Below are 23,236 nucleotides of genomic sequence, written 5' to 3' on the forward strand. Positions count from 1 at the left end.
ATGAAAACAGGAACTGCATATATATCCTCCATCTGCATTATCAACAAATACATAAATCAGAGCATAAACCCTAGATCAAGTGCCTGAAATTTTGAAATCAGTAAACTCCACATAGCTTTTTCTTCTTTTTTTTTACACGAAATAAAACATGCAATCACCCCTAAACCCAACCCCATGCATTATATTGTCACAAACATTTAAACAAGAACGCACATAGCCTCGACTATTATCCTTATCTCTGTAGAAGATGGCAACTTCTTGGCAGACGAAGCTTGCCGTTACCTTCGCCAACCACAACGTCTACTTAGCACAACACCACTCTCAACTGGAGGAAGACCTTTTTTAGGGAGAAAGACATTGTTTGTCTTCTGGTAGGGTTTTCTATAATAACTGGAGTGGCTTTTGGGTGTTATGGGGATTAAAATGTCCGCATTTAAAAAGGTTAAAAACCTATTTGTCTTTTACTCTTTGTTTTTTATTCAACCCTTATTTCAATGTTCAACCTTTCCTCGTATGCATTTTGTCGCTATTTTTAAACCACGTGTTCCCTTTTGTTCAACAACACATATGCACCACCTTTATCTTCGACAAATTCAAGAGAAAAGGACAAATAGGTCCCTGACCATTTGTCTCGCGGACATTTTTGTCCCTAACCATTGAAAAATACTTTTAAATCCCTGACCTTCACAAAACTTTGACGGATCAGTCCCTCCGTCCAAATGCCTCCGTCAGGGACTGATCCGTCCAAATGTCTCCATCAGGGACTAATCCGTCCAAGTTTTGTGAAGGTCAGGAACTTAAAAGTATTTTTTAATGGTCAGGGACAAAAATATCCGCAGGACAAAAGGTCAAGGACCTATTTGTCCTTTTCTCCAAATTCAATTTATTTTGGTATCTCTTCCTATCCTCTCTGATTTTTTTGGTCCCCTTTTCTGATTCTCATTCATGGGTTTCTAAATTTTCTCTTCTCTGTTCTGACATCTTTCTTCTCCAATCACCCTCTTCATTCATCATCACTACAGTATTGTAAATTTTTGTTTTTAATGGATCATTTAGGTAAATGTGATAGAGGATTCTCTCTTCATTTTTATGCATGTAATCTTCTTATACTATATATTTTTTTGCTTTTTTCTTTTTGGCATTTTGCACTTAGTGATTAGTACAACTCCTTTGAATTTGAGGCTGTGTTATCCAGACGTGCAATTGTGTTCTCCTAATTTTGCTGGGTCTTATTATTCTGCTTTGATTCCTTAGTTTTCGTTAAATTTTTTTAATTTCTCTTTATTGTTCGCTATGGTTTACTATTAAGCTTTGTTTTTCTTGGTGGTGTTGCGCTCTATTTGTATCTGATTATTTAGTTACCTTTATATTTGTTTGGAGTTGTTCTTTGTTAATTTAGGTCTCATCTTAGGCTCTGATCTCCGTTATCTTTGTCGGGTTATTCTTTCTATTGATTTCCAATTTTTTAGATCCTGTTATCATCATTTTTAGGAGTTCCGTGTTGTCTTCTATTTTTTTTATCTAATTATTGCCACTGGTATTTTGTTAGGATGTATGTTATTGTGTTTGTTTCGTGAATGTTATCTATCATTATTTGTAATTTGTTGTAATTTTTTTATTTTCTTGTTGTCGTTATTGTTTTGAATTGGATTATTTGCTGCATCAGGCTCTATTATTAATCCATATGTTTATTTATCTTTGTTTTCGTGTTTGCTTTTTATCGATTCAGATTATGTTGTCACTGATTTCATTGACATTGGATCTTGAGAGGCAAAGATTTCTTGATTTAGGTTGGGTGTTATCGTTGTTAGCACATATGACGGGTAGAGCGTAGAGGAGTTATGTCTTTCGGTTTTTCCTCTGTTCAATCGCCTGATATTCTTTGCTTCTTCTCTACCAGCATCCCCTGATTTTTCTGTGCTCCATCTCTTTCAGTTTCTCCACTCTTCAATCGACTACTCTGCTTCTCTTCTTGTCTGCCAGCATCCCCTGATTTTTTTTATTTGTATCTACGTCCTTGTCTCACTTCTTCATCCATGCATCTATTTTAGGCTCCTCATCGTGGTTGGTATGTTATAAGTTTTTTCTCCTACTGTTGTTATTTCTTGAGTGTTTTGTTTCATTATTTTGTTTTCCTCATTTTATATTGGAAATTTATGCTTCTCTAATTTCGACCACTATTGTTCTGTATTGAAATAATTAACTCTTTGAGTCAAATGTGAAATGTGAAATGTGGTGGTGGGTGGAGGTTCCAATTTCTTATGCACAGCTGGTGATATGTGGTAATCTTCTAACATCTAATTAATATGCACCTGTTAGTTCAGTGCAAAAAAGATATGTAAATAAGGTTGGCAAATCACTCACTGATTCGTTAGGCCTAAATTCGTTTTCTCCTGAATTCAAAATTTGGGTGTTGGAGTTGCTGGTGGTATATCCTGTCAATGTGAGTTCCTTGTCATGTCTCTTAGTCTCCTTTGTCCAGTGTAGCCAGCTTTTCTGCTTCTTTCTTTTGATTCTTCATTATGCAACTTGATCGTTATGACTTGGTTAGATACAGAGAGTGCAAATATTAGTTTTTCGTGATATGGATCATATTCAATTATAGTGTGTGTAAGTTACTACTGTTTGCCACTAAAATGATTCCTTTTGGTTCACTTTTGCAAGTTTCATAACAATTCTAGGGTTTATATTTATGTCTTATGTTTTATATGGGTATCTCCTGCAGGTTTTAAATATTAGTATTTTTTGTTCATATTTAGATATATGAAACATTTTCAATTGTTATTACTAACGGATTCAAATCCCTATTGAATGGGAAATCATTATCACAAATTGCATTCTTCTTTTCCTCACAGTGTTAGTGCTGATGGCTACTACACCATGGGTTTGAATGTCATTGTGTATGGTTGTCATCCATAGATGTATCTTTGTTCTTCTTCTACACTAAAATAAAAAATTGGATTATCTCCTTTGCTGGTGGTGGCTGGTAGAGGAATGTAGTCTTTCGATTTCCCGTCTCTTCAATTGACTAATCTACTTCGCTTCTTCTCTGCCACCGTCCCCTAATTTTTTGTGGTTTGTCTCTGCCATTTTCCCTAGCTTATTATTGATCGCATCTATTTTCTTATCTGCCTCCTCTCAATTGCTCAGTATTACCCTTAGTCCCATTTGCTCTATGTCTGCACGGCCTTCGAAAACTTCCAAAAGTAACATTTTCTCACCTTTTCACTTCATTTATCCCTTTGAAATAATTTATTCATGTGTGTTTCATTGTGTTTGTAAATGGAATCGTTAACTGATGATTCGGCATCCCCTCGTTTATTCTCAAAATGCTTATTCACCGCTTTTGTATTCAGCATATCAAAGCAAATTCAGTCTATCAAAGGTGCAACAAAAACATAAAAAAAAGATATTTATATGCATATATAAATAGCTGGAAAAGATGCAGAAGATACACTCACAGCCTTAAGGCTTGTTTGGGTTGTTTGGGTGAGCTTTTAAGAAAATATATTTTTTCGAGTTATCTTTTTTTAAAAGATCTTATAAAGAAGTAAAAGTAATTTTATGTTTGGATATCTCATGTAAAAAGGTCTTTTTATCTATCAATTATGTTTGGGTATAACAATATAAAAGTACTTTTTTATTTATTTATTACATGAAAAACATTTTTTTTTAAGGAAAAAATATCTTTTAAGAAAAATGTAAATTACAGCTTCTCAAAAAAGATCTTTTTTTTATTTTACTAGTGCTTTTACTTTTACTACTGGAAATTTGCCAAACACGTTAAAAAATAAAAAAAGATATTTTTTTAACAAAATAATGGCGCTCAATCATGCAGTTATTGAAAGATATCATGCTCACAGGTCCAATCCTTGAATACAGGAAGTTTAGCCAAAGCAGCTTGGAAAGGCCTTAAAAAAAAGTTAAAAAGAATAAAATAACAACTAAAAAGCAATAAACCTACAATTAGTTACAACAGCTACAGTCTTTTATTACAGAAAAAATGAGGAAATAGAAACGGAAAATAAAAAATTAAAAGAAGAAGAAAATAGCAAACAACTAAAAAACCCAGAATAAAAATGCACAAAGTGGAATGAAAAGATGAAAGAAAACCCGGAAAACATCATGAAAGTTAAGACTTTAACACTACAGGCATAAATTGAATCAACATTGGCCAAAGCAGATTCCCAATTTTGGTAGTCGTGTATAAAAATACAAAAAAAACATATCAAAAGATGAATTAGAATGAAAAAAACTTGAGGAAATAGTTAACCAAAGGGTTACCCCCCAGCGTGTCTGATGGTCGACTGTGATTCCCAGAAAAGTGAACCCATGCTAGCATTGGAAAAACGGCAATAAAAATAACATATGTAGCACCGAAAGGATCCATAGCCCAGCCAGATCCCCAATTTATATACATTTGTTTAAACACAATGAAACACACATCAATAAATTGTTTCAAATGGAGAAACCAAGCGAAAAGGTAAAACCCAGCAAAATCCACAATTTATATACATTTGTTTAAACACAATGAAACATGATGGTTTTAGTGGCTAAGAGAAGGGGTTGAATCTTAGCTCCCTTTTTATGTTGTTAACGCTTGCTGAACTCAGAGGAGACTTTTCTGTTTTAGCTCGTCTCTGGACACGAGACTTTTTGTTTTTGCTCGTCACTTGCCACGAGACTTTTTGTTTTGTCTCGTCACTCGGCACGAGACATTTTAGTTTTTGCTCCTGTGCAGTAGAAAACAGAAATGGAGTTGGAGAGAAGAAAGATTACACCCAAATATATCCTGGTTCAGCTGCTAAGTGAAGTGCAGCCTACATCCAGTCTCCATCACAAACATGATGGAATTTCACTATAATCAATCTGACTACAACTTGTAAAGTGCTAACCCAACTTACAAGGGGATTCCCACAGAATTATGAAACACAACATAGATGAACAAAGGAACTCTAAGACATCTATGGCTTTTTCTTTTAATTTTGCACTCTCTGCCTTTTTCCGCTCTATGGCTTTTTCATTACAAACCTCACTGTTTGCCTTTTTCCATGAGACTCAAGACATGACAAAATTAAACAGAAAAATACAAAACAGAATATATTGAAGGAGAAGAGAAAATTGTTAGCTCAGGTAGCTCTGAGAACACTGTGCCTTGCACTCTCAAATTTTCTCCTTGCTTCAAACAGTGGCTATCCACCCTTATTATAGAAGAGGGGAGCCTCCACTTATTGAAGCCAAAACCGAACTAACTTCTTCCTCCTTCAACAAACAGAACCGGTTCGGCCACATAGAGAGAGAAGAGATAACCATGTAAAACCCAACATGCAATTACCTCTGGACCTTTCTTGATCATCACCCTTCATCAATCCGAGCTCTCTATCCTTGGCTTGCTCTCCAAGATGGATTTCTGGCCCTTGATGCTTCATGATGATGATGACTTCATCTGCTTCAATCTCTGCCTTCAACCATCACTTCGCCACTCTAGCTACTCCCTGTGGTGGTTGAGCAGAATCAAAGACAAGCCATGCTTCAAGAATCTCCTCCATGCTGGCCGAATCTTCAACGTCCATTTTTGAGCATGAGAGGCTCAAGATACATCACCAAATCTAACCAAATATGGTGAATATCTCAGCCACAGCTCATTTTTATTTTAGTATGTTTTTTTGCCATCATTAGCTTGATGGTCTTGATGCATGCAACTTCTTCTTTTTCTTTGTTGATGAGCACAGCGTCCATGGTTTACTGGACAAAGACCGAAGGAAGAAGAAGAAAGAGATGAGAGAGAATGTGAAGTTAAAGTAAAAGCAATTAAATGAAAATAAAACAAGTTGATAGATTGCTTTTTTTTTTTTACTTCCCTTGCTTTGAGTAGCGTATAGCATTAATCATAATGATTTCCATCAAATCAAAGTCAAGTTCTCTCTCATGTTTCCAATGTTAACATATTAAGATTTGAAATCCATTCTTAACAAGAGATGGAATCCGTTGGAAAGCATGAAGCCATTTAGCTTTCATTTAAACTTGGTTTCGGACCAAACTTGGAAACTTTTATCAAAATAATGTTGGGCCTGGTAGCATTAAGATTTAATCTGGCCCAAATGATAACATTTGCTTTCCTGATGAAAATGGGATCAAGCAATGAATACATGGGAAGGCTTTCTTTGGGCTTATAGAGATAAAATATTATGGCCCAACTAATAAAACCATTTCAGCCAAAAATCACACAACAAGAATTACATGGGGCTGAAATTTAATTTATTGGGCTTGGGATCTTTCTTTTTATTTCAGCCCAATTAATAACCTGCAACACAAAATTATTAATTAACATATGTTAGTTGAAGATCAAAATTAATAATTTTTTAATTAAATGTTTAATAATATTTAGTCATCACAAATATTAATTTAAAGTTTTCCAAACTCATCAAAACACACATGAATAAATTATTTCAAAGGTATAAATGAAGCGAAAAGATGAGAAAATGTTACTTTTGGAAGTTTTCGAAGGCTATGTAGACATAAAGCAAATGGGATTAACGGTAGTACTAAGCGATTGAGGGGAGGCAAATCAGAAAACAGATGCGATCAATAATAAGAGAGGGAAAGTGGCAGAGACAAACCACAAAAAATTAGGGGACGGTGGCAGAGAAGAAGCGAAGTAGATTAGTCGATTGAAGAGACGGTAAACCGAAAGACGACACTTCTCTACCAGCCACCACCAGCAAAGCAGATAATCCAATTTTAGATTTCAGTGTAGAAGAAGAGCAAAGATACATTTATGGATGGCAACTATACACAATGACATTCAAACCCATCTAGTAGTAGTAACCAGCACTAACAATGTGAGGAAAAGAAGAATGCAATTTGTGATAATGATTTCCCATTTAATAGGGATTTGAATCCGTTAGTAATAACAATTGAAAATGTTTTATATATCTAAATATTCTCACAAAAAAAATACTAATATTTAAAACCTGCAGGAGATACCCATATAAAACATAAGACATAAATATAAACCATAGAATTGTTATGAAACTCGCAAAAGTGAACCAAAAGGAATCAGTTTAGTGGCAAACAGTAGTAACTTACACACACTATAACTGAATATGATCCATATCATGAAAATCTAATATTTGCACTCTCTGTATCTATCCAAGTCATAACGATCAAGTTGCATAATGAAGAAGCAAAAGAAAGAAGCAGAAAAGCTGGCTACACTGGACAAAGGAGACACAGAGACACGACAAGGAACCCACAACGACAGGATACACCACCAGCAACTCCAACACCCAAATTTTGAATTCGGGAGAAAACGAACTTAGGCCTAACGAAGCAGTGAGAGATTTGCCAACCTCATTTACATATCTTTTTTGCACTGAACTAACAGGTGCATATTAATTAGATGTTAGAAGATTACCACATATCTTTGTTTGAAATGGTTCTGATGTTTCTCGAAAGAAGAAGAAGAATGTCTTTATTGTGGACGATGAAGTTTGATTCAAGTCGTAATTGTTGTGTTGTGCACTAACTCCATATACTTAATAATTTTAGGTTAATATTAAATAAGGAGTTGTTTCGTTTTGTTTCATGTTTCGTCAGTTGTCACCGTGTGTTTATCTTTTGTTTTCATTTCAATATTAAAAAACAATGATACTTCGCTATCAATTTTGATGTGCTTTTAAATTCTTAGTTTTTATACGATGCTCTTGAGTCTTGAACAAGAGGGAACACATGGTTTGAAAATAGCGACAAAATGCATACGAGGGAAAATTGAACATTGAAATAAAGGTCGAATAAAAAAAATCATACGAAAGGAAACTGAACATTGAAATTAGGGTTTTGAACATTGAAATAAAAAAAAGTTAATTATACAGTTCTTTCTTCTCCAAAAAGATCCCAACTTAATCATTAACAAGTTAAGTAATTCTTCCTTTGTTATTAACGGTGATTTAAAAAAGCTTTAACGGTCTAGCGTTAAAAAGAATCTAAATATTTTAGAAAAAAAAGGGAGTTCCATTTATTAACTTATTTGTATAGGTATGGCCTGACGGTTTGATTTTACAGTTTCCTTTAAGGGTTAAAAAATAAGTTGTTCTTTTTTTTTTTGGCTACATTTCTTTTATGTTCGTCAGGTAAAATCTTTTTTTACTAAGTTATTTGCGATTAGTTGTTAAAAATTTCATGCGTGTTTATTATAACATTTTGCTCATATTTGAATAATTCTATCTTTTATTTTAATCTCTTTTGCTAATTTTTATTTGAATATTCTTTAGAGTTATCTTATGTTATATTTTCCATTTTTTTGAATATAGTTATATCATTTGTTTAAGAGTCTTCTGATTATTCAACTCTAGATATAATTCTACCCAAGTGTTACTTGTTATATCATTACATATTATAATCTCTTTCATATTTTAATTTTTTAGTTATTTTTCAATTATTTTCTGTTATTAAAAATTTCCAAAACATTATATCTTAATAATCATGTCTTACTTTTTTCATATTTTTCAAAAAAAAAAAACTCTTCATATACATTATATTTCATACCTACTAGAAAACCTTCTATTACAATAAACTTTATTTTCAACTACACTTCAATTAGAGTCTTGTATGTTGGATGAACTTTGTGAATAAATAAACACACATATATCCAGAACGTAAAATTATAAAAAGATTTGATAAAATAACATATATTTTTTAAATAAATCCCCTTAATTTTTGTCGATTAAATTTGAATTTCGTTAAATTTGGTGCAGATTGCATAGTTTTTTTTTTCCCCTTTTGTTGTTTCTGCTCTCAATAACCTTGAGTTTAAGAAAAGGACAAATAGGTCCCTGATTTTTTGTCCCGCGGACATTTTTGTCCCTAACCATTGAAAAATACTTTTAAGTCCCTGACCTTCACAAAACTTGGACGGATCAGTCCCTGACGGAAGCATTTGGACGGATCAGTCCCTGACGGAGGCATTTGGACTGAGGGACTGATCCGTCAAAGTTTTGTGAAGATCAGGGACTTAAAAGTATTTTTCAATGGTTAGAAACAAAAATATCTGCGGGACAAAAGGTTAGGGACCTATTTATCCTTTTCTCTTTTTTCAAATTGTCTTCGTAGGAAAAATGAACTTTTCTTTAATAATACGAATTAAGTGTTACAGAATTATCAAGTGATAGACTTACAAGAATTTTTTATGTCTTTTGAATTATTTGTTTATGTATTATATTTTTTGAACTTTTTTTTTGCTTAAAATGATTAATAAATATGTGGGTTGTAAAAAAAATACAACATGATTAATAAATGATTTTCCATATTTGTTTACTTCTATTTTTCTAGATTTTTTCTGCCTGAAATTATTAATAAATATATGATTTTAGAAAAAAAATTTGCAAAATAACATATATTTTAATAAATTTTTTAAAAGTGAAAAAATAGTTATACCATAGTTATAGTTGGTTTCTCAAAATTTCAATTAAATAAAAAAGTTGGATATAAGTATGACAAACTAATATAATTCAACCACTAATATTATGACATGTAACAAGGGATAAATTACCCTTTAAATTTAGAAGGCTATGGTAGAATTTATCTCTTCTATTCTATTATATCTTAATATATGGTATTTTTTTGTCTACCTTTTTCTTTACGCAATGTATATGTGTCGGAACTAAAAATTCGTTCTAATACTCGCTATCTCTCTCACTATCTCTTTCCCTCTCATTCTCTCTCTCTATATATATATTAATAAAATTGTGAAAGAATAGGAAAAGAAAAGAAAAGATGAAAAAAAATTTATTGATTGTTGATTGATTGAATTATGAAGGTAAAACTAAATATATATAGAGCATTGCCTACGAAAGATAAAAGTAAAGATAAGATAAGATAAGATAATAAAGACTAAATTTGTTGGGCTGAATTTGTGGGTTGTGAGACTTCTTTATTGTTGTGGTGGAAGAATGGTTTAATATGCCCCCGCAAGTTGGAGGATGAAAGATGTTAAAAATACCAAGCTTATTGAAATTAAGATGGAAGGGTTGAGAAGACAAATGCTTGGTAAATATGTCAGCTAGCTGCTCAGAAGAGAGAATGGGGAGAAGTTTCATCACTCCAGCTTGAGCTTTTTATCGAACCAAGTGACAATCAACCTCTAAATGTTTAGTTCGTTCATGAAAAACGGGTTAGCAGCAATATGAAGAGCACTCTGATTATCACAATATAAAACTGGTGGATGGATAGAAAAGATGCGTAAAAGTTATAACACATTTAGTATCCATGAAGTTCACAAGTTGTGTTGGCAAGTGCATGATATTCTGCTTCAGTGGATGAGTAGGTAATGGTGGTTTGTTTCTTGGTCTTCCAAGAGACTAAAGAACTGCCTAAGAAGAAACAATAGCCTATTAAAGATCGTCGAGTGTCAGGACATCCGGCCTAATCAGAGTCACTGAAGCCGAGAAGCTGAATTTCTGATTCTCTTGAAAAAAAAGTCCTTTGCCGTGGCTAGTTCTCAGATATCGTAACACATGCTTAGCAGCTTGAAGATGAGATTCAGTAGGTGATGCCATAAATTGACTTAATTGTTGAGTGGCATACATGATATCTGGTCGAGTAGTGGTGAGATAGATAAGACGCCCAACCAAACGGCGATATACAAAAGGGTCAGATAGCAAGGGACTTTTATCTTGATATAGTCTTATGGTACTATCCATTGGAACAGAGGTAGGTTTAGCACCTAATAAACCAGAATCCTCTAAAAGATCAAGACAATATTTTCTCTGAGATAAGCAAATTCACTTCGCTGATTGAGCAACCTCAATACCCAAAATATATTTTAATGGACCCAAGTCTTTAATTCGGAAGTGTTGGTGCAAAATAGACTTAATGGCAGCAAGTTCAGAAATAGAATTACCAAAGAGAACAATATCGTCAACATAGACTAGAAGGATAGAAATTTGAGTACCAGTGAATTTAACAAATAGATTATAATCAGATAAGGTCTGCTAATATCCACGAGATAGCAAAAGATGAGAAAGTTTGTCATACTACATACGACTAGATTGTTGTAAACTATACAGTGACTTCAGCAGCTTGCAGCATTGATTCGGTCGAGGAGATGTAAACCCGGGTAGCAGAGTCATATAAACATCTTCAAAAAGATTCCCATGTAAGAAAGCATTATTGACATCCAACTGATGTATGGGCCAATGCTTCATAGAGACTAATGCCAAAACTAATCTAATGGTGGCAGGCTTGACAACGAGGGAGAAGGTTTCCAAGAAATCAACACCTTCAGTTTGAGTGAACCATTTAGCCACAAGGCGTGTTTTATATCGATCAACTGAACCATCAGACTTGCGTTTGATGTGATAGACCCATTTACAGCCAATCGGCTTAACGCCTGCAGGTCAATCAACTAGATGCCAAGTTTTGTTCAACTCAAGAGCATCCAACTCATCTTTTATAGTACTACGCCAATTAGAGTGTTGATTGACGTCCTTAAAAGACTTTGACTCAACATCATAATGTAGAGATAAAAGGAACTTATGATGAGAAGATGAAAGAGAAGAAAAAGACATAATTGAAGATAGAGGATAACGACATTTTGAAGGAGAGAGATTTGTGGAGCTGAGAGAGGAATTATACAAATAATCAGAGAGATATGCTGGAGGTCGGTGAGGTCGATTAGAATGACAAGGCTGGGGTTGCTCAGGTGACGAGGAAGGTGACGTAGGATGAAGAGGTGATGGTGGGTTAGTGTCTATTGCGGAAAGAGGGGAGGTTGTATGACTTGAAATAGATTCGGGGGCCATGGGTTCAAGTTGGTTAGGACACGACAGTGAGGAAGAAAGAGGGGTTGTTGGAGAAGAGAAAGAATTTGATGGAAGTGGGTCAATGGGTATGGGCGAGGGTCTCACTGGAAGACTAACTGAATCTTTTTTTGAGAAGTGTTTGGCAATGTTGGGTTGAGTGTATTGAATTTGATATTTTTGGTGACTAAAGGCAAAATCATTTAATAAAAAATCACATTTCTAGAAATTTTAATTCTTTTATCTTCTAAAACATAAATAATATATCATTTAAAACCATGTTGAAAACAAATAAACACAACCTTTTTGGCTCTTGGATCAAATTTTGATATGTTTGTCATTAGGGTAGAAACAAAACATAAGCATCCAAAAACTTTAAGGTCATGATAATTTAGTAGATCATTAAATAAAATTTCAAATGGTGTTTTAAAATTAATTACGGATGATGGAACTCTGTTAAGTAAATAAACAGCATGTTTAACAGCATAAGACCAAAAAGATGATGGTAAATTAGATTGAAACATAACAACACGAGCTATATTCAAAATATGTTGATGCTTATGTTCTACCCTTCCATTTTGTTGAGGAGTTTCAACACAACTACGTTGATGAATAATGCCCTTTGAAGCATAAAAATCATGTAAAATGAATTCTAATCCATTATCCGAATGAATAGCTTTGACTTTAGAGTTGAATTGTGTTTCAACTAAAGTAATAAATTTTTTTTACATGATTTTGCACTTCTCCTTTTGATTTTAATAAAATAACCCATGTAAATCAACTAAAATCATCAACAATAGTAAAAAAAAATATTTATGATTATGAATAGAATTTTGTCGAAACGGACCCCAAATATCAAAATGTGATAAATCAAAATTTGCATTGCCTTTGTTAAAACTTTGAGAAAATGAAAGTTTCTTTTGCTTAGAAAGATGACAAACATCACAAGTCTCATCATGATGCATAGAGATAAAAGAAAAATATTTATGTAAATGATTAAGTCTTTGTCCAAAAAGGTGTCTTAAACGAAAATACCATATATTTGAAGGTGTAATGGGTGGGGATTGGATGAAATTTATGGAATATGTAGTGGATGAATTTTTATCGAAATTGGGTTCAAGAAGATATAATCCCTCTCTCATTCTGCTAAAATCAATCATTCCCAAATTGTTGCTCTGTAGAGTGCAAGAAGAAGATGAAAAAGTGAGTTCACATTTGAGTGCTGAAGTAATTTTTGAGATGGAGATAATATTAAAATTGAAATGAGGTAAATAAAGAATATCATGAAGAACCAAGGATGGTAAAAATTGAACAATGTCTTTATAAGAAACAGTAATTTGAGACCCATTTGGTAAATGAACAATAATAGGAGAAATTTGTGTGTAAGAGATGAACCAAGAAAAATTTGATGCAATGTGATCTGTGGCACCAAAATCAATGATCCAAGTGTTCAAGAATGAATCTCGATTTAAAAAATTGTTAACAATAGAAAAAGTACTGAAAGAACAAAGATAATGAGTAAGTGGACTTGATAAAAGTTCAAGTTAATTTGAATGACGATTTTCTTTATAGAAAGAAATGCCATGAAAAAAGAGTGCGGGGTTGACGAGAGGTTCAAAAGAGGCTTCTGATGAAGTTGCTGGTGTGTCCTTTCTCCTTGATCTAGGATAGAGTAGGGAGGCAGCTCAACAATTCGAAGAAGATCTGAATTAGTTGGTTTATCTATGGATGTCAGCAGAGTTTAAGAAGCGCTCTGATACCATAATAAAATTGTGAAAGAATAGGAAAAGAAAAGAAAATATGAAAAAAAAATTATTGATTGTTGATTGATTGAATTATGAAGGTAAAACTAAATATATATAGAGCATTGCCTACGAAAGATAAAAGTAAATATAAGATAAGATAAGAAGATAATATAAAGATAAGATAAGATAATAAAGACTAAATTTGTTAGGCTGAATTTGTGGACTGTGAGACTTCTTTATTGTTGTCCGTGGAAGAATGGTTTAATATATATAATATATTATATTTTTCATTATAAAAATTAAGAATCAAAGTTTTTTTCGTTGAATATACATAGCTAATCATATGTTGCTTTTAATATTTTGAGTTGATTTTATGGTTATCGAATTTTTCTATTTCTCCTTTTTTTTTTTCTTGTGTGTGGCAGCTGGTATATAAGAGCAACTCCAACGGTAAAATAAATTGGAGTCTCATTTACTGTGTATTAGAAAAAGGTGATGCTTTAACATTGGAGTAAAAGAAAAGAGAATTTTTTCACGTAGTTCAAAACGGTAAAAGTCATGCTGAGAAAGACTTAATTTCTTTTGACAATAACCAATAATATATAGATATGTGTTAATTAAATTTAAAAAAAATAAATAATATTTTGTTAATAAAATTAAAAATACTTATTATACATATATGAGATGACTGTTACATAATATGTATTAACTTTATATATATTATACTTTACGTATATAATTAATTATTATAATTATTAATAAATTAAATATAATTTAATTATTTAATATAATAATTTAAATAATAATTAATTAAATAATTAAACTATATTTAATTTATTAATAATTATAATAATTAATTATATTAAATAATTATATTTTTATTTAATTAATAATTTATATTAATTATTTAAATCATAATTAATATAAATAATTATGCTAAATTAATATTAAATATTATTTATATTGTGATATTAAATTATAATTAATTAAATTTGTTTAAATAAAAAAATAAATTTAATTTTTTACATATTACAAAATAATTTTTTAGTGAGTTGTTTATTTTTATTTATAAAATTTGAAATGTTAACCACATTACAAAACTAACTGTTGCAAAACTAGCCATTGAAAGCTAGCCGTTAGTCCGTTACTATGTTACCGTTACTGTTAATAAATTAATATTTTTTTATTCTATATATACTACTTATATACACTTCTATTCTCACACTTTCTTCTACTCTTCTTCATCTTCTTTCAAAGTTTACGAAATCTAAAGTTCTATTGATATTTTTTTTTTGTTCGAAAAAATAGATCCAAACTATCTCCGCTCTTTTTTCAATTACTTACAAAATTTTTCTCAAACTCCAAATACCCAACAATCTCAAACTTCAAACTCTCAAATTCCAAATCAAAACTTCACACTACCAAATACATTTCAAAATTCAAATCCATAAAATCTTCCTAATTTCAATTTGCAAGCTCCATATAATAATCAATTTCCTATCTACCAGCCACAAAATCAAAATTCACAAACACCACATTTTCCATTTTTATCCATATTTAACCCTTCTATCGGAAATATTATTCCAACATCCTTGCCGTTTTTAACTCAATTCAGTGCATGGAGACATAGCTCATCTGGTGTTGGTGGCTCTTCTAACCTATCCCTTCATACTCTGATACAATCTAGTCCAAATTCGCAATATTCAAATTTTGCCAACCCTCGTTGATTAGATGCTATCGACCTTAATGATAACATTGAAAATGGGAAGAGGATGAGACGTTGATCAGTGCATGGTTGAATGTTTCAACCGACTCTATAGTTGGTACTTACCAAAAGGGCGAAATATTTGGAGTCGAATTCACAGATATTGTGTGAAATTCAGCTCCGACATAAAAAGGGGGCAGTTGCATGTAAAAACGATGGTATAAGATCAACAAGGTTGTTGCATAATTTGCTGGTTGCTACGATCAAGTTAGTCAAAACATAAAGAGTGGTTCGAATGTTGATGATATAAAGGAGTTGGCCTGTAAACTTTATTCCACAAATTATGGTCAAAAATTCACTTTTAAGAGGCATTGGAATATGCTTCGTTTGGAGAAAAAATGGAGAAGCCAACTACCTACACAAAGTGGAGGCTCAAAGAGAACCAAGGTTAGTGCAACTGGAGCATACTCATCATCATCAAATCCAGAAACACCATTGGCTGACAAAACTGGTGTGGACTCTCCCGTTTGCCCACAAGGAACAAAAAAGAGCAAGAGAAAAGGTAATAAAAAAGCACAAATGTCTGAAGAGCTTGGCAAAAGAAAATCATCAGTTATTAAGAAATTATCTCTCATGGATGATATTAAGAATGTTAGAGAAAAGGAACTAATGAATAAGAAAAAAGAAAGAGAAATGGATATGCAAATACTTAATGTTGATACATCTACAATGAGTGAAAAACGACGAGCGCTTCATGAGATTGCATGTGAGAAAATAATCAATAAGTAGTTTACTTAATGGTTCCTTGTATTCGTAGAGTTAAGTAGTATGTTTTATTTTTATTGCATATTACTGGTATGTGATGTAGTCTGTTTTATTCATTTGTGATGTAACTTTTCAAATTAGTCAATATTATTGTGCCGTTAATGTTTAAGAAAGTGACCATTGCAAAACTAGTTGTTTTAAACTTAGACAAAAACAAACTAGCCGTTAAGTAGCCACTGCGTGCAAAACTAGCCGTTTTAAACTTAGACAAGAAAAAACTAGTCGTTAAAGTAGCCGTTGCAAAACTAGCCGTTGAGAAGTAGCTACTTGTTGTGGACATATTTATAAATATCACCTATCAATGATTCAACAATTCCATTTCAACTCTAGTTTCTCATCTCAAAAGAATACTAAAAAATACATTTCAAGATATGGCTAGAAATTTTGATGATATGTTTAATGAGGCTTTGTATGGTAAAAGAAGATGGCGAGATAATACACTCATGGATAATTGGATCTATGAGTGTTTATTCGATTATTCAGAAGAAGATATCGATAGAAGCTCTATCCCAAATCCTCGTAGATGGATCAACAAAGATCGAGAAGCAGGACATGATCGCCTTTTTCAAGATTACTTTGCAGATGAGCCGATGTATAATGCTGACATTTTCTAGTAGACGCTCTCTCAAATGTCTATCCATATTTCCAACAGAGGGTCGGTGAAACTGGAAAAAGAGGCCTGTCACCACTCCAAAAATGAGATACAGATATTAGCATATGGCGTAGCAGCTGATGCTGTTGATTATTATGTGCGCATAGGCGAGAGAACTACATTTAAATTCTTGGAAAAATTTGTTGAAGGTGTCATTTCGGTGTTCGAGGATGAATACTTGCGAAAATCAAATTCAAATGATGTACGACACCTGCTACAAATGGTGGAGGGTTGTGGCTTTCCTGGCATGTTAGGTAGCATTGACTGCATGCATTGGCAATAGAAAAATTGTCCAAAGGCGTGGAAAGGTATGTACATGATGAGTGGTTACCGTGGGGTTGCAACCATAGTACTTGAAGTTGTAACATCTTCAAACCTTTGGATATGGCATGCGTTTTTTGGAGTTTTTTGTTCAAATAACGATATCAATGTATTAGATCATTCACCAGTGTTCGTTGATATTCTAAATGACCGTGCTCCGGAGGTAAATTATACTATTAATGGTAATAATTATACTATGGGATACTATTTAGCATATGGTATTTATTCTGAATGGGCCACATTTGTCAAATCAATCTCAAAGCCACAAGGGGAGAAACGCAAGTTATTTGCACAATATTAAGAAGGGAAAAGAAAAGATGTAGAGCGAGCATTCGAAGTGTTGCAAGCACACTTTGCAATTATACGTGGTCCAATGCGCTTTTGGGAAAAGAAGAAGCTTGCAAACATAATAAGAGCTTGTAATATATTGCATAATATGATTGTTGAAGATGAAAGAGACACTTATGCAGGAAATTTTTCTCAAGGGTTAGAGTATGACGATGTCGAAAAATGGCTTATCACAACCTCAGTTGGGAGAGGAAGATTTTGCACCATACCATCAATTTCTCCAAAGAAATGCCCAACTTCAAAATAGGCAGTAACATATACAATTGAAAGATATTGGGTCGGGGGTGGGGGGTTGGTTTCGTGCAAGGCCTTCGTAGCAGGAAGAGGCAGTTTTCATTTGAAAGGAAAGGCCCTTTGTATAGGGTTCCAAACCTGCGCACCCTGATTCCAAATTTCTATGTTATTAGTCAAGCCTAAACTTATTGAAAACTAAAGCGCTAACGCTATAATAATTATAAAAATAGAAACCTTTCACCTTATAAAACAAAAGAAGTTTACTTACTAAAAAAAAAGAAAGCGGCAACAAGCACCTTCTTTCTCACTTTCTCAAAGTCAAGTTTCTCGCTTCTTGCTTTAGAAAGATTGCAGGATTAGCTCTTCTTGACTAATAACATCATAGAAAGAGTCAATGCTCCTCTTCTTTTTTACGAATCTACAACTCTCTTTACCAAGTGAGACTCCATCCATATTTCTACTAGGGGTTTTATTGAACACATATAGCTATTTTATAATGCTTGTCGTTAACTATAAAAGTTAAATATGTTCTTCTTTATATTAAGTAATTTTACAATGCTTATCCCAAGATATTGAAAACGATGTGTGGCATTATTTTTCCCATAAACTACTTTGGTTATGTCGACTGACTTCAATGTGATGGTTTGTAGGCTTTGGTAAAGTGTAATAATTTTTTTATTGTGAGCATATTGAAATCTATCGTTTTTAGAGTATAGGCTATAGTCGCGCTTTGATATCTTAGATTCATAAATTATTTAACATCTTGATGCATAGCTATATTGTTTTTTCATGCCCCAAAGTATGCTCACAATTATTATAAAATTTTTGTTTTTATTTAATAATTAACTCATCTTTTTAAAAGCATTTATTAAAATTTTCTCGGGTCTTTTTTTGGTAAACTGTTTCTCTATATTTAAATTATTTTTTTTTGTGAAAACTCAGGTGAAATCGACTTCACGTGAAGTTGATATATGAGACTCGTTAGATGGAAATTTAGTCAAATCAGTTAAATTATCTAACGACTCTCAGGTATCAACTTCACATAAATTCGACTACACCTGAGTTTCCACTTTTTTTTTACTACCTTGGAAAACGAAAGGCAGAACTACTGTTGCTCATTTTTCAAAGTTTGGTTGCGTTTCACTATTTATGGCCTTAACTACACGTTGAAATGATTGTCTCCGTGTATTTTTTTTGGAAAAGTATAGGTAACCAACAACATTTTTTAACAATGTGTGAATAATGTAAATTAATAGGGTTAAAAGAGTAAATTAACCATAAATTTAATTAGTAGCATTAAATTAGGGTGTAGTGTATTTTTATTTGATTGGTGATTGTTCATGTTGTTCAAAATAGTCATTGTTTACCTAGCATTCTTCATCAGTGTTGTTAGAGTCTCTCATCTTTGTTCAGATTATTTGTCTAAAGCCTACAGTTTTTCTTTCTCCAAACTTGTCTTCCAACACAGAAAAGAATACCCCAGTTGTTTTTTCTCTTTTTCACATACCCAAAAATTATCCTCCTATTATGTCTCATTCTTCGTCATCACAAAAAATCCCTTTGACATTTTCCGGTAACAAATGTTCCGATGGAAGTGCATCTTCTTCCAGTACTAGTTCTCTATTAAACATTCCTGACATCAACATAGGAAACTCATCGATGGTTATTCCTACTGATTTTGATAATGTGGTCCGTGTTCTTCCAACGGATATTATATTGAAGATCTTTTTACTATCTGACGGTGCAACCATAGCGAGAGGAAGATGCATGTCTAGAGATTGGTACCACTTTCTTACTCTTGAAGAAAATATGTGCCAGTATTATGTTATCAAGGGAGGTGATGCAGTTGTCATCCACCTTCATAATCCACTGAATGATGACGATCATGGTAGGCTTTCTTTATATGATCTACAAACTCGCAGCGAGATCCCTTTGGCCAATCCCGTTGAATGTCAGTGGTTCTCGCTTTTTGGTTCTGCCCAAGGTCATCCGTTGTTGTTAGTATGGAAGCCATTTTCTGCTCTTCTGAATGAGGTCGTCGATCCTAGATTTGTTGGTTTTCCCCTAAATCACCGTCCTGGCTTTTCGGTGTATGCTTATGTTGCATGTATTCAAAACTATGATTATCACTTTGTTTGTTTGATAAAGAGTAGCTTACTAACTAAGGGGTATGATATGCATGTATATGATTCGAGGAGTTTTCACTGGAGTGATCCTCGTCACACACCCTTGTTTGTTGATAGGATTTCTGATCAATATGTTGTGTATGATAACACAATTTTTTGGGTAAATACTAAATAGTGTGGGCAGATTATTCAAGAAACCCTTCTCTGTTGTTTGTTATTCCATTGCAAGGAATTCTTGGGATAAGATTGAGCTTATTAATTCAGCATGTGTTGAGAATCTTGTTTTGGCATTCAGTGCTGATTGTTTATAGTGTTCTTCAAGGTATGGGTTGCATGTTGCAACTATCAACATTGGAGCAATCTTGTTGGGATCTCACCTAATTGGCATGATTCATTCCATTCGAGATGTTGATTTCTTCAATCCGTCTTATGGGAGGCCTTTTTCTTTGATTCATTTTTGTAGTATATCAACGATTGAATGGATTCGAAAATATGCTGGTAGCATGCGATGGCAATCTGTTGTTGATTTCAAAGTTGTTTATGGCTATCGCAGATTTTAGTGATATTTGCACTTATTATTTGATGTAATGTTTTTTGCCTTATTGTTTATGTTATCTTTACTATTTCATGTTGTCTCTTTTGTCGCGTCTAATTTTTTTTTTATGTAATGGTCTATTATTTTCTCTTTTTTTTATTAAGACAATATTAACCATGTCAACTGCAATGAATACAATGTTTCCTTGTGTATATACATTTTCTATTATGAATATATGTTTATCTTTCACTCTTTTGCATAATGCTTACTTTGATTGGCTCATTTTCGGTTTTACTTAAAATACTATTTTCTACATGCTTTTTCATTTAGTTTCTCCTTCTATGTATATAAATCTTCCGTCCAGTTTAATGTTTTGTTTATCTATTCTAATTGTTTTTACGTTTATTTCTTCTGAATGATTATGCTGTCAGCTATCTTTTAAATGTGAAGCTAACTACCACCAGTCAAATCATGCAGTTGCTATTTTGCTAATATTGTCTTTTAATAAATGCGTTTCTTTTTTTTTTCTCACAGTAATTGCATGTGATTGTTATGATTATCTTCTCCTAATGAGATTTCTTTTGATTTGGTTACTTTCATTTCTATTTTTTAGCGTTAATTCATGTTGCTTAAATTTCCTATTGACATAATACAACAATCAATCCGATGTACTTTTACTCTTTTGCAAACAAAATAATTTAATCTTTGTTTTTTTGGTGATTCATTCTAGCAACTTAATATATTGCCTTATTTGTTATTTGTGTGCACAGTTTACTTTCTTTGACCATCTGATTCATTTAACCTATATCATCTGTTTATCTTATTTTATACCATGTTTATTGCTTACTTCAGATTATACATAGGTTATTAAGAAGGTGGATATTACAATGAAGACTTTATAATTGTTTTTATGTGAAAATTTTTTTTTTAACCTTTGAATGATAGATTGGATGATTAAATTTTAATATTTATAAAAGTATTGTTTTTATTTAAAGTGTGACTAAATAAATAAATCACACTTTTAAATAAAACATCTTTATAATAAAAAGATGTTTTTGTCATCATCAATTTGAGTTGTTGCCTATTAAAAAGCATTGATGATCACAACTTGCTTAAAGGCAAAAAATTGTAGAGTAAGGAAAAAAAAAGTACCCAACCTGCTCTTTCATTTATATGCTTATAGATCTTTTATTTTTTTTTTTTTAAATTACTCCAGCCACCTCAACTCAGAGATAGTTCAATCCACCACTTACTTTTTGTTGGTAAAATGTTCACTACCGTTACTTCTATTTAAAAAAAAAAAAAAACTCTATATACCATTTATCATTTTCTGTTAGCTCACGTTATCTCTACTATTTTTCTTTAGAAAATTTTCATTCTACAAAATAATCTTTTGCAATTAATATTTTTCCATGTGATAAAATATTGTTTACAAAAATCAACTAAATATTTTCCTATGTGATAAAATATTGTTTACTAAAATCCATTAAAACAAATAATTTGTCTGTTGATTTGTTTGTATTTTGAACTAAATATTCTGTTAAATTTACACCAATAATAAAATTATATCATTAAAAAATACCATTAAATGCTTTCTTTATTATTACTATGTGAGTTTACCAAATCTTTCATTTACAAGTATTTTTTTTATTTGACTATTAATTTCCTTGACATGAATGTCTATTATTTTTACATTTAATTAAATAGACAATTTACACTGTTAATATATATAACAATTAATATCAATAAATAATATTTTTTATCAAACAATACCAAGAGAGATCACTCTCGAAATTAAAAAGTTATCATGTTATGACTTCACATCTTTATATAGTAAGTTACCTTGTAATAAAATATTATTTCATGTTATGCTTTTAAGTACTCCTGAGGTATTTTATTGTATATAGATTGTTAGCTAGAATATGTCCATTAGAGTAAGAGTGCCTAATCCTCTTGTATATATATGAATAATAATAATAATAATAACAAATACAACTTAAAATTTCATTCCTTAACCCTTTTTTTACTCTCACTGTTTAACCACAAAGTATTGCGGGGAAATTGTTTTTAACAAAAACAATTTTTCTGAAAACAAGTGTATTCTTCCTTTAAAGATGAATTAAGCTAATATTTTAAAATATCCCGACAAATTTGTACAATCTTTAATCTTTTTTTTTTAATTTCAAGTTATAGGAGTATAATTTTTTTCCTATGATACATCTTTTTTCGCTTTGCCAATTTTTTTTATGTTTAGATAATCAGGTATTATTTATCCGAGGAAAATGAATTTCGATTAGCTTTTAAATTTCTTTTTGTCTTTTTTTTTTATTCTACTCCTTTTGCATAATGTATTTATTTTGGTTAAGTTATTCTATTATATTTAAGTTATTCAAAATTTTTCAAAGTCCAGATGTCAAATACTTACAAATTCAAAGGATTTCATCTTTTCGTGAAATTCAAAGGATGTCAAATGAGATTTGTGCAAGGTGAGTTTTTCGGTGCCTAAGAATTTGATACCGAAATTGCCGAAATACACAGTACTTGAACGGAGTTTAATTACTACCGTCAGCGAGTGTGAATTGACTGGATGGTGTGGTACTTTCCAAGATTATTATATATTCTTTGTTAATATTTAAAATTTTGTTTAACTATTATGTAAATTCAGACTACAAAACAAATATAAATTTTCATTTTCTCGTTTATAGAAAAGGCTTCTGACCACTAAAATTATTGTTTTTCATTTGAATATAATATATTAAGCATTTTTATATTTAGTTTTTACACAATATATTTTAATAAATAATTAATTATTAAATACTGATATAATTGGTATTTTTTATTCTTAAAATAATTATTCTAACTTTTTTTAGGTGTATTCTCTTGTTAATTAAAAATAAAAAATAATAATAATTTAGTAATTTTATAATTAAATTTTAATCTTAAGTTA

The 23,236-nt window shown here is 31.8% G+C and overlaps 2 protein-coding genes across 2 annotated transcripts; both read left to right on the forward strand.

Moving 5' to 3' along the window:
* Positions 1-15,626: 15,626 nt before the first annotated feature.
* On the forward strand, positions 15,627-16,037 carry LOC107633496 (uncharacterized). The gene has a single exon (XM_016337115.1). It carries the CDS (start codon positions 15,627-15,629, stop codon positions 16,035-16,037), a length of 411 nt encoding a protein of 136 aa, XP_016192601.1.
* Positions 16,038-16,444: 407 nt separating this feature from the next.
* On the forward strand, positions 16,445-17,347 carry LOC107633497 (uncharacterized). The gene is made up of 3 exons (XM_016337116.1): positions 16,445-16,665; positions 16,726-16,979; positions 17,163-17,347. Exons 1-3 carry the CDS (start codon positions 16,445-16,447, stop codon positions 17,345-17,347), a joined length of 660 nt encoding a protein of 219 aa, XP_016192602.1.
* Positions 17,348-23,236: the final 5,889 nt, after the last annotated feature.

The sequence above is a fragment of the Arachis ipaensis genome, chromosome B3 (genome assembly GCF_059453495.1).
Source record: "Arachis ipaensis isolate K30076 ecotype BB chromosome B3, ASM5945349v1, whole genome shotgun sequence".
Taxonomy (NCBI): Eukaryota; Viridiplantae; Streptophyta; class Magnoliopsida; order Fabales; family Fabaceae; genus Arachis; species Arachis ipaensis.

Coding starts and splice junctions, on each gene's coding strand:
- LOC107633496 (XM_016337115.1), top strand. CDS start 15,627: ATGCTTCGTTTGGAGAAAAAATGGAGAAGCCAACTACCTACACAAAGT.
- LOC107633497 (XM_016337116.1), top strand. CDS start 16,445: ATGGCTAGAAATTTTGATGATATGTTTAATGAGGCTTTGTATGGTAAA. Junction 16,666..16,725: donor TACTTTGCAGATGAGCCGAT/GTATAATGCTGA, acceptor TATTTCCAACAG/AGGGTCGGTGAAACTGGAAA. Junction 16,980..17,162: donor TGGCTTTCCTGGCATGTTAG/GTAGCATTGACT, acceptor TCAATGTATTAG/ATCATTCACCAGTGTTCGTT.